This window comes from Cyanistes caeruleus, chromosome 5 (genome assembly GCF_971803275.1).
Source record: "Cyanistes caeruleus chromosome 5, bCyaCae1.hap1.1, whole genome shotgun sequence".
Taxonomy (NCBI): Eukaryota; Metazoa; Chordata; class Aves; order Passeriformes; family Paridae; genus Cyanistes; species Cyanistes caeruleus.
This window is the reverse complement of record NC_141705.1, coordinates 49522487-49534688: the sequence shown is the minus strand read 5'-3', so window position 1 is coordinate 49534688 and position 12202 is coordinate 49522487. Positions and strand designations below refer to the sequence as shown.

The following is a 12202-nucleotide window of genomic DNA, read 5'->3' as shown; positions in this document are numbered from 1 at the left end:
TAACTTTTTTTTTTTGTCTTGTGATCAAAACCCAGACATAGAATTTTCAATTACATCCAGGTTTGCTTGCAGTAGTGCAAGTCCCAGTAGATGTGTGCACCCAGTTAGAACCCACCCTTAAACCCACATTTGTGCCACTTGGATACCTCATTGTTGTTGCACTGATGCAACCAAATCTAGCACATTTTTAATGCAGGTAATCTATGATGCTATGCATTTCTGCCTATAAATGGAAATCACAGCATGACAACTGCTTATAGTGAGTTCATACTACTGCAGTATTTTTAAATGAGTGGAAAGCTTAGTTAGCATCTACACCAGATCTTTCAACATGAGAGGGCATATCAGCCTTGAGAACAAAACTTACTAAATAAAAATATTGAGAAAAGCTATTTTTTCACCTGTCTAGCTGTGTATTTACTTGAACATGACATACTAGACTTGTGCTGACTGGATTGTGGAAATTAACTATTTTTGATTCTTACAAAAGTTGCTGTCCACTTAAATAAAAGATCCCAACTTAAATCTACTTTTTAATGACATTTTTAGCCATTGTATACGCTTTTACCAAAAACAATCCTGCAATTACTTCTGCATCAATTTCCTAATGTATTTTCCCTTTACTGTTGTGTAAGTCACTGTGGAAATTCTTCATGTTGTTTCTGCAACTTGATGTGAATATTTAAAGAGAGGAGGTTTGGTAGATGGTGTTGAATAACAGCAGGAGGAGAGTGGCGAGCCTGCATGTTTTACATGACAGCCAGCAGAGTACATGCACATTTCATGCATAATGATTTGGTGGAAATTTTTATCCACTGAAGTTCTTAACTGTTGTCAGGATGGTGCAGTTCAATACAGTACCTTGATTGCCAAAAATGGGGTAGAAGCTTTTGAGTCCCTTTGCTGAAATACTTGAAAAAAAACCCTATTTCAAAACATGTTCCATTCAGTCAAAAGCTTTGCAGGACAAAGTAGTGTCTGGGACATCAACTCCTCAGGCTGGGAAGAAGCCTGCAAGTCTTTAACCCAAGTGCTTTGATATCATTACACTTCTTTGTTGATGGTATCACAGACTGGCTTCCCACAAACACTCTGAGATGCAGATTCTCTGAAGTAATCATGTAATGCAGACAAGGTTGTGTGGTCTTACTCCAGTCTATGCAGCACAGAGGAACAGCTGTTCCAGTGTACATATTTTTAATCTGTTAGATCCAGCTGAGGGGTGGTTTGCCAGGTTAGCTACTATTGTATTAATACCATCTTGTAATAGTGGAGTACTCTTACAGGAACAGCTTAACAGCAAGTTTTCTACTGGATTTTCTGATGTTCAGCCAGCCTTCCTGGAGCTACAGGGTACTGAGAATCAGCCCATTGCTGGGCTAAAGGGCTCACTTTCTTGATACAAATTCAGTTTTTATTTCCTCTTGATGCTCAAAATTTAGTTCTTAGAATATACGCGTTTATTCTTTACTGTCTGAAATGAAGTAGAAATGCAGTACCTCAACTATTTTCAGAATGCTCATAGGGATATTTTTTAATGAGAGATGGAAAAGTTGTAATTGTTCCAGTTGTATAGCAGTGGCTTGGGGTAACTGGTGAGAGGGATTTTTTTTTCTCATTAGATTACTATTTGCATTCAGTGTTCTATGTTAGAATTTGTTTTGACCAGGGTTCTTTAAAACACGAAACTTATTTAATCAGCCTTGGTTGACTGAAAAACACTGAGTTTCTATGTATCTAACTTTTTTTTTAACTGGCTGGGCTTTCTGCCTCTGCTTTGCAGTCTGTTTTCTGCTATTTCTCTGTGGTTTTTTTGATGTGAGGCACTGATTCCAGGTTTCAGTACAAAAAAACTGTTAACCAGTCGGGTCACTTCACCTAGAGTTAAGAAAACCTGCAGCTCCAAAATGGAGACTTAACTCCTTGCCCTCCAGCAAAAAAATCCCCGAAAATCCTAAAGCCATCCTCACACGATGCTCTTTCCTGTTCCCCTGCAGCCCTCAAGAGCAGACTCGCTCTAATAGTAGTATTTTCTGCTTTAATGGCATGATCAGGTTTCTGAATAGAGGTAACAATCCCACGGTGTTTGTTTTTGTAGTGCTGGCTGCAAAGTTTTTTCAAAGTTAAGGAAATGGGAGAACTGTCCTACTGAAGCCTTGGAGGACACTACTAGAGCAAGTGACTAGAGGAGTTTGTGCCATGATCTCTACAAGAGGCCTGCCAAAGAGACCAATGAAAAATAAGGCAGAACATGAACCACCCCAGTGAACATGGGTATCACTGGACACCGAACTCTCTGCTCTACATTTGGCTTCAAGACTGAGCTGGATGCTACAATCCACTGTAGTCCTAGAATAGCCTCAGAAACTTGTTGAATTCTGGCCTCTCTCTCAGCACAGTCACAGCAAATGCATGCTGCTTCTCAGCTCTGTGCTTAGCTGTGCCTCGTGCAGTGAATCCCACATCATTTGCTGTAGACTCTGCAGAACACTCTTCTTCTGTCATATATTTACTGTAAAACCACTAGAGGAAAACAAGTAAGACACAGCAATCACAGTCACTATTAATGCTAAATAATTCCAACACTGGGTTTTAGAAATAAGCTTTTATTAAGTAGATTGAGTTAGCCACTATTGAAATTGAAGAATGAGTACAGAAACAGAAGTTCCACGATCAGGACTAATTCTGTAATGCTATTCAGTGGTTAACAATTTTATATTATTTAATACCCAGAATGCTCACCCTAAAATACATGGTCTTCCTACTCCCAAGTGAATTTTCAGTTGCTTGATTCTATCAAAAATTCCATTATAAAAAGGCAGTTGGCATGACGCTGGCCAATTAGAAGGTCCACATTTGGCTCTAAAATTTTAGGACAGTTCGAATGCTTAAAATAAAAAAGAAAACAAAATTACCAAAAATCAATTTTCTCCCCATCTGTCCCCTCCCTTTCATTGCTGAGACACATTTTATCTTCTGTGTTTTATAAGAATGAAGTCATGCTTATGCCTATAATATTTACAAAAACTCCAGGATAACGCTTGTTATCTTCAGAGGTTTTTTTGTCTCTCCTCCATTAAAATTAACTCCAAATGAATGCTTTTTCAAACTAGGTGTCAGCTTTCAGTAGCTAGCCAAGATTGATCAGGATCAGTAATATTTACAGGCATTCTCCCTTTTGTCTGTTTGGAAAATGTTAGGCAGCTTTCATTGTTAGTTTCCTAGGACTTACTCATGTATGAGTAAAGCATTGAAATGATACTGAAGTTTATAACTGGGACAGGGATCAACTGCTGGATAAAATTTGCAAAAATTTAGTGTTTTCAATTGTAACAAATACAGTCAACTGAATTATCCAAAACAGAACCCATATGAACTAAAGCACATAGAGCAGATAAAGCTAGTACTTTCTCTAAAGTTATATACAACAGATAGATAGAGATTGAGATCAAATACAAAGACCATGCTGGTTTCTGGAATCTGCAGAGGAACCTAAATATTACTGAAGGTAATCTTCAGTCTCTTTACATTCCTTTTTATAAGGAAGAATGTTTTAGCAATGGTGAAAGCCTGAGACTGACCTGTCCCATTGATCAGCTTTACATCTGTGTGTATTAGTCTTGTACACTGTTGCTTGCTTTTTACTGTCTGCCTGTGTTTTGGCACATGCCTGGAAGCTCAGAAAAGTGTATTTATATCAGAATCAATGCATGTGGTATATGTAACCCTTTAGCTTCCCTGTTTAAAACATGACTGTGTGCAGGGAACCTGTACTTTGACAGTGTCTGAGCAAGAAGTGTCTTGTATACCTTTCAATATTGAGAACATTACCTTTTTCCTGAATGCATCAGCTCAAAAGCCTCATTAATTTTGTCAAAAGGCAGCGTGTGAGTCACAAATTCATCAACCTTGATCTTTTTGGACATGTATTCAGTCACCAGTTTTGGTACATTGTCTACACTCTTCCAGCCTGAAAGAAGCAAAACATTCCTTTTTTTTTCCTTTTTCCACCCATCTCAGAAAATTGAAAACACAGCCATTACACAGGCACTTGTGTGATCAATATGAAAAGGAACAGAGACAAGTGAAATGTTTGTCCCTCCCACAGAGGTCTAGCAAAAGCACAGATTATGCAAACACATGCAAGTGTTGATGGAAAATCTCTCACTAGCTGTTTCAGCATTCAATATTGACAGCAGCCCTCACCTAGGAAAGTATACACAAGGCAGGTCTATCAGGCCCCCTACATATCTTTATAACCCAACCCAGTAAGTTTTGTATTGCTGGGACAAAGAGGAGTGTAATAATTCAAAGTCTAAATACTTCCATCAACTTCAGCAATTACTGAATTTCACAGAAAAATAACTCAATGCGGTTTTGAGTTGACAGATTAAAAGGTGTATCAATCTCTTGTTCCCTTTATATTTTAAACGTCTTTCTAACATATTGTCACGCTGGTCCCACAATTTACTAGTGCTTAAGCAACACAAAGATACTGATGTGAGTTCCCACCTCACCAAACAGAACCAAACCTCCACTTGGTGATAAAGCAGTCTCCCTGTCCCACTCCTTCAGTACTGAGCAGCATATAGATACCTTCTCTCTTCAAAATTTGTCATTGTGTTAATCTGTACCCTGTCTGTAGGAGTAACATTTTAAGAGTTTTTATCTTAAAAGCATTAATTAACAGCATTTATGAATAACCTGTTAATAGTACATTTCTTGCACAAGCAAAACCAAGGGAGTGTGTTCTTTCCAGCTACAGCCCAGAGTAATTTTTATGCAGCAAGAGAGTTACCTCCGAATGCAGTCCCTTTCCATGTCCGCCCAGTTACTAGCTGGAATGGCCGTGTGGAGATCTCCTGGCCAGCAGCAGCCACTCCAACTATCACACTGACTCCCCAGCCTTTGTGGCAGGCTTCCAAGGCAGCCCTCTTCATGGACAGACAGGACAAAGCAGAGTGTTTATTGCTAAGATTTACGGTGCCTGGACTGGTAGCGCTTCATTTCCCCCAATTAATGAATCACCACATCAGCATTTAAGGAACAAGAAATGCACTGAAAATTACTTTATATTTTCCATTGGTTCAGATTCCCTTATACTGTTAAAAGGTTCACTTTTCTCTTTTTATAATCCTGTCTAGCCTTTAAGGAAGTCACTCTGAATTCCCACTGAGAGTTGGGATAAACTGTAATCACAGACCGTATTACCAACAGTTAGGAATGCTACTGTAATTCCTGAAAATCTAGCCTTACTTTTAATAATACTTCTGCATTTCCAAGGGTGAAATTAATTACTTGAGAAATTAAGGAAATACTGAGTGATCTCTGAGATTTTTCTGTTCATTGCACAATATACTTTAGGTGAGTTTTGTTAATTTCAGCTGTCAGCACAGAGAAACTTAGAATCTCAAAAAAGTGTGATTGAGAAAAAAAACATATGTGCCATTTTTAACCCAAGAAGTAGCAGCTGCTTTCATTACATAATTAGAATTGAGTGTAAATTGTCCTTTTTAGTCATAGCAGTTATCATTACTAGTAAAAAAATAAATTACTGAGTCTGGAATGTTTTGTGTTAAGAAAGCAGCTGATCTTGCTGTTTAGCTGAACTGGTCCCTCCCTGTACATGCTCCTGTTGGTCAGGCACTCACCATGACTCCAACATTTCCGATGCACTCAAATGAGTAGTCCACACCACCATCAGTCATCTCAACCAGAACCTCCTGGATGGGCTTCTTGGAGTCTTGGGGGCTGATGCACTCAGTAGCTCCAAACTCTTTGGCTTTGGCATACTTATCCTTGTTAATGTCGATGCCAATGATCCGGGATGCTCCTGCTATTTTGCAGCCCATAATAACTGCCAGCCCAACTCCTCCCAAACCGAACACAGCACACGTAGAGCCAGGCTCCACCTAGGAGTTAAGAAAGGAGTCATGAGCAGCAGAAACAAATTCATGCTTCCAGGAGAAGAGGAAATACAGATTAAGGAGGCTATAATAAAGGAAAAAATGGAAGCAAATATATATATGGCTATGAGATTTTATAGACAAGGGAAACTATATAGAAATTTAATCCAAAAAGCTCTTTAGGTACTAAGCTGTTTCTTCTGCCTGAAGACTCATGCCCACTCACCTACTACTTGTCTCACCCTGAGCTTCAGACTATCAGAATGACTTGCAGCAAGATGAACATGTACCAGAAAATAAATTCATATATAGCTGTAATCAAAAGAGATGCAGAATACTCCACCTGAGTTTCCTCCAAAGGGCAAGGGGTTCTTCTAACCTGATCTGATATATCTTATGGGAAAGTTAGAAATTCTTAGCTAAACTTCATCAGTTGAAGAGGAAGAAGAAACACAGATTTGGTAGTACACATTTACAGTTCTAATGCAGTCATTGAGGTGCATGTGCCACAAGCCCAGCCTTTACCTTAGCAGTGTTGACAGCAGCCCCATAGCCCGTGGAGATGCCACAGCCCAGCAGGCACACTTTATCCAGAGGTGCTGCAGCATCTATCTTGGCTACGGAGATATCAGCCACCACAGTGTACTCAGAGAAGGTGCTGGTCCCCATGAAGTGGTAAATCTGCTTTCCCTTGCAGGTGAATCTGCTGGTACCATCAGGCATAACTCCTTTCCCTTGAGTAATTCTTGAGACAAAGACAGGAAAGTGCAGTCAGAGTTTTAAGCAGCAAATATTCTCACCATACAGAATCCACTACACAGCACAGAGAGGCAGGTGCTTACTTGCACCTTTATATTTTGACCATTTCAATAAATCTAGGAATTCACAGAAGTGAGATACTACACTCCTAAAACTTCATGCAGTTAATTCCTCCAGGAAAAAACTGATAAAAATGGAGTTTATTCACATGTTGGCCTTGTTAGTTACCAATGCTAACTGCTTGTCCAACAGCACCACACTGTCTTGGCCTCCTTCAGTACGCTCCCCTCGCTCCCCTTGAACAGCACCTGTCAGTTATGTCACTGGGGATTTTTTTTGAGTTTGGGAGAATTTTTTTTCAGAACAGGAGCTGCAAATTTATCTGGGAAGCAGGTGGAAAGGAAAAAAAGAGCTGTCTGTATGATCCTGTACCACTTGAAAGCTTAGAGCTAAATTCCCTGAAGCGCTTCCCTTAAGTATGAATTAAATACGGAGTCAGAGCACTTATGTTTTCCAACCTGTGGACACAAGGTAGTAGTTTGCACCTTCACATACATGAAAAGAAAGAAACGGTTTTATTTAAGGGAAGAATAGAAATTTAAAGGAAGAGTGGAAAAAATTGCTTAAGTGACTCCTGAAACACCTACTTTCCAAGTCATTAAACGATGCATCAACAGATACATTCTTCAAAGAAATCTCCTGTCAATTACTTTTGCTAACTACAGAAGGTATACATTGAACAAATACTACAGTATGTGTCAAAGTCATACAGACCTGATCTTCTGGCACAGGTTTGTTTTAGGATTCTTACAGAACTTGCACTCTCCACACTGAGGGATATATAGAGGGATAACAGTGTCCCCTAAGAAAAAAAAAAATAAAAAATCCTGTGTCTAGTTAATGAGTCAAGCAAGGCATTCTGGAAAAAAAAAATGAAGTTACTTGATTCTCTATGTTTTTCTGTGTGCTTCAGTTCACTTTGTGTACTAAAAGCTGTGTATGGTATACAGTGGTATTATAGAGTGCTAGATAAACCACTTAAATCCTGGCTGAGCAGGCAGCCCACCCGAAATTCATTGTTCCAGAATAAGTAGCAATGTTAGTGTAAAACGAAACAACCCCAAATCAACAGTGAACAACATGGCTAAACACTTTAAGCCTTTTAATTAAACCAACAGATAAAAACTTTAATTTGAAAAAATAATAAACCCCCAACCCTCTTCTAACTATACACTGATCTGATTTCAAGATAAAAAATGCTGTTCTGGGCTCTTTCAAGCTTTAAATCAAGAGCTCACTGAATAGATTAGTGTTGTGTTTTACAGACCACAGAAATCTACACAGGCATACACCCCAGAATAAAACACTGTATAACTCCTGCAATATGGCATTTCAGTGGCCCATTTTGACAGTTGGTCTTCAAATAAAGTAACACTTTCAAGGAAGGCAGAAAACTTGTATTTTCTTACCCTTCTTTACTTTTGTTACTCCTTCCCCAACACTCTCTACAATTCCTGCTCCTTCATGTCCCAGGATCACAGGGAAACATCCTTCGGGATCAGCTCCACTCAGAGTATAGGCATCAGTGTGGCAGACAGCAGTGGCAACTATCTGTGAAGAAATATATAATCTGAGACACCCTGAAGAACAGAATAGTAGCACGGATCTAAATTATTCCCTTTGGTCAGAAATTCAGAACAATTGCCAGGTCAAAGTTCTGGCAGCATTTGGGATATGGGAAACATACTTTCAATTCCTGGCAAGTCAGTTTTTCTCACTTTGGAAAAGCAAAGTCTTGACAGTACATTTTTATAATTTCCATCAACCAAAATGTGACACTGAAAGGAGTAAAAGATGACATGTTTCTTCTTATAGCTAGAAATCACATCATCTCAATGTAGTTTAGCATCTCAGATTTGAAGTAAGTTAAGACCCAGAGGTAAAATTACCAGAAGGATCATGCAGAACTCTCAGTACTGCATAAATCCAGCTTAAGTCTTCAGCACCATGTAGAAATCCTTTCCACAGACATAAATTTCACATTAATGCATACTTTTCAGTTGATATAGGCTCCTGGAAACTCCAGATGAAATCAGAAACTTGGGTATAGGGAATCTAAGAGACCCATCCCAGCTCAGCAACCATTAACTTATGGCCTGACTGAAGTAAAATCCAGCATGTTACACAGCTGCCACAAATGACAAATTGCTGCCCTTCAAAGAAGATAAAGGTGTTCCCAGCTCAGACATTTTGAGGGAACTTAGTCTGTAACAACTGAAATTGATCCTCAAGATTAGCCATTATCCTCAGACCAGACTGTGAAGTTGGACTAGTAGAAATTAAAAGTGTTTTTCATAAATATAAGATCTAAATACTGTAATTTTCTTCTCTGTAAAGCCAGCTGAGATACTAATGACCTAATGATATCTATTCAACGTTTCTGCTGGCAGACAAACTATTCATCTTTAATACTCAGCCTCCTAAAATAGAAAAACATATAGATAAGAATGGATATAATTACCTTGATACGAACTTCATGAGCTTTTGGTGGAGCAACCTCCACCTCCTCAATAGAGAGAGGTTTACCTGCCTCCCAGGCAACAGCAGCCTTGCATTTAATAACCTAAAAGACAAGAACAACAAGAAAAAAAAAAGAGGACATCTGCTGTATGGTTCATTTAAAATAATTCTTGTTCAGCCAAGTGAGAAAATAAAAGCAACACTACTGGCTTTTGGAAAGAATCCCAGATCTGAAATTCATAATTTCAACACAAAGGTTTAATTGCCCCACATTTGCTTTCAGGAAGCTAAACAATAATGAGTAAGCCAAGATCTGAAATTTGGATGTCATTCTCTTACTGAGTAAAAAACAGAATAATAAGCCCATGAGTGCTTGGGAGACACGCTGCAGTGAAGTGAGCAACAAGAATGGAAAGCTTGCATAATAAAAATGGTGGTTTAAAATCAAAGACTGCCATTCATTTCAGATATGTTCATTAAACACAGTGTTTGAATTTCCTGCTCCTGATCAGGATGGTTTCCACATAGGATTCTGGCAAGGAGATGCATGTGTGCAGCTGACAGGGAGAGCCCCCCAGTGATGCAGAGGGACTTTGCTATAAGGCTCTAACACCTCTGCAGTGGCTACAGGGATCACTGATAGCAAGTCTTCATTCCCTGCTCTCAGCATAACAAATCCTACTCTGCAACCACACCTAAACATCCTGGGAAACTTTTCAGTTCCAACGGTGCAGAGCCTGGATGAAAGAGCAGGATTTCTGGATCTGTAAACTCTATTAACAGATACATACCCACAACTGACTGAGAAAATCAGCAGGGGTTATAGCCATACACTCCAGTGCAGCTTCAGGATAAGCATCTGGATTATCCTTAGAGGTCAGTTTTGTGAAGATGACAAGGTCTAAACCATTGCTAGTAGACATATAAACCAACAGAAGAAAGTGATGTTTTGTGTGTTCAAAATAGCTGCAGTGTTCCCATGGAATGCTTGTAAGAAAGAGGATTAATGTAAATTCCCAAGACCTCCAAAGAGCAATGGGTTCTTCTAACCTGATCTGGCACCTTATGGGGAAGTTAGAAATACATTCACTCAGCCTTTTTGAAATTTCACTTGCTGGAAGAAATAACAGTACCAAGACCATCTTTTGAGATTGCAAGGTCTGATTTCCTGTGATCAGGAGAAAGTAATGGCTGGTCTATGCCTTTCTGTAGTGTTTCTGTTGTACAATAAGCAGTACCAGGTTTTGCCAGAGCCAGTTAAAATCCTCACTGTACCTGTAATAGCAGAACTTAAGATACTTACCTTGGCTTAAATTTGGTAAGATAAGTACTACAGACACAAAAAGGTTTTTAACAGAAAACAGGCACCTATTCCAACAGCCAGCAGGGGTCTAAATTAGACAGAAACACCCCTAACTACAACCATGAAATCTTCTTATCCTGCTTTTTAATACCAGGGTAAATATTAAAAAAAATGCACGGAATGTGCCATAGTAACTAACTGTGGAATCACAGTGTGAGCCATCAGTCATAATCTCTAAATCTACCGAAGATTTTGCCAGAAAATCTAAATTCAAAGCACAAAGTGCAAGAGGAGCCATCATTCAGTAAATCATTTACTGGTTTTCAATCCATCTCCTCATCCTCCCCTTATTAAGTCATCACTTGTTCTTCCATGGGAGACAGCACATTCCTAAAACTTGATTTCCACTAGTTTAGTTAAACACAAAATTAAAGACAGAGAGGAGGAAAAAAATTTATCCTTACAGGATAAATTTTGATCATCTAAAACTAACAGTACACATCTGGAAGCACATTTTGAAATAGTAATTTCTGATTCAGTTCATACAGCCACAAAGGTCCCTGGCCTATTCAGAGTGGGTATCAGGGAAGCCCCATCTTTTTCTGCCCTGTTATTCATAGCTTTCTGCTGTTGCTTTGCTGAAAATCTTGATGCCAACAGCTGAAAATAAAAACCAAAACATCAACTTCTAGCAGTTCTTCACTTCCTCTATTACCACCTCTATCACTGGAGCACAGCTGTCGGGTTGCTTGTGGCTATGTACACAACCAGCTATCTCAGTCGGGATGAAAGCGAGCTCTGGGCAGTGACAGAGGCTGCTCCAAACCCAGTGCCAGCCTGGGGCAGCTTCAGCGTCTGGCCAGGCACGGCCACCGAGCCCGCTCGGGCCCCGGGCACTGACCGCCTGAGCAGAATTCAGAGAAATATTGGCAGAAGGTCTGGGCTATTGCGCTATTCCTAAAGCAATGCAGCAGATGTGCCAGGCAATGGCTTTGTGAGCAGGCAGGGGCTTGCTGCCCCGAAGGCCATGGGAAACCACGCAAGCTCAAGGTCTTCTGCTGGTTCCCGCACCGCCGCGACCCAGGGGCGGCCGGAGAGGAGCCCTCAGACACACAGGACGTGCACGGGGGTCGAGTACAACAGCCGGCGGGGAACAAACGCGTGTTTTCCTTCCCAGTCCTGCAAATACTCCCAGCGGGAGCCTCCCACGCCTAAGCAGAGGCACCCACTCCGCCGCCCGCCTCACACGCGTGGGGCAGGAGCGCGGAGACGCCCGGGACAACCCCCGCGCCCCGGTTCTCGCCAGCGCCGGGGCGGGAGCGGCCACGGCGACCCCGGCCCGCGGCCCCGGGCAGCATCCGGACCCCGGCAGGGCAGGGAGGGCTCGCCCTGCCCGGTGCGGAACCCTCCGTCCGCCCCCGGGCGACCTTCCCGCCGCGGAACGCAGAAGCTCACCCCGCTCGCCATCGCGCACGGCTACGGCTGCCAGCGGAAGGGGAAGGGGAACCCGCCTCCTTCTCGGCTGCCTCTCTCCCCGCCTCCCGCTCAGGGGCGGGCGAAGGAGCGGGGTCCTGCCTCTCTCCCTCGGCAGGTAGGGGCGCACTGGGTCCGCCACAAGCCCCGTGTAGCGCTTTTCTTCCCGCAGGCCGCGGTGCGGGCCCAGGTCTCTGTGTGTCCTGAGGGTCCCGCAGTGTTGCCTTGCGGTGTGGCTGGG

General features: G+C 41.4%; 1 protein-coding gene and 1 long non-coding RNA gene across 3 annotated transcripts in view; one reads left to right on the top strand and one right to left on the bottom strand.

The window, feature by feature from the left end:
- Window positions 1-2590: 2590 nt before the first annotated feature.
- Window positions 2591-12053, bottom strand: LOC111929430 (alcohol dehydrogenase class-3). The gene is made up of 9 exons (XM_086888406.1): window positions 11944-12053; window positions 9187-9288; window positions 8135-8276; window positions 7440-7527; window positions 6432-6651; window positions 5652-5912; window positions 4799-4934; window positions 3832-3970; window positions 2591-2887 (listed from the first exon to the last, which is right to left on the bottom strand). The coding sequence occupies exons 1-9, from the start codon at window positions 11953-11955 to the stop codon at window positions 2863-2865; spliced, it is 1125 nt and encodes a 374-aa protein (XP_086744532.1). The 5' UTR covers window positions 11956-12053; the 3' UTR covers window positions 2591-2862.
- Window positions 11772-12202, top strand: part of LOC111929437 (uncharacterized) — a 59900-nt gene continuing 59469 nt past the window's right edge. For both annotated transcript variants that reach the window (XR_015286702.1, XR_015286704.1), the window contains exon 1: window positions 11772-12079. This is a non-coding gene — a long non-coding RNA (uncharacterized LOC111929437). The remainder of the gene's footprint in view (window positions 12080-12202) is intronic.

Coding starts and splice junctions, on each gene's coding strand:
- LOC111929430 (XM_086888406.1), bottom strand. Junction 7,528..8,134: donor AGTAACAAAAGTAAAGAAGG/GTAAGAAAATAC, acceptor TTTTTTTCTTAG/GGGACACTGTTATCCCTCTA. Junction 3,971..4,798: donor GAAAGGGACTGCATTCGGAG/GTAACTCTCTTG, acceptor TGCTTCTTTCAG/GCTGGAAGAGTGTAGACAAT.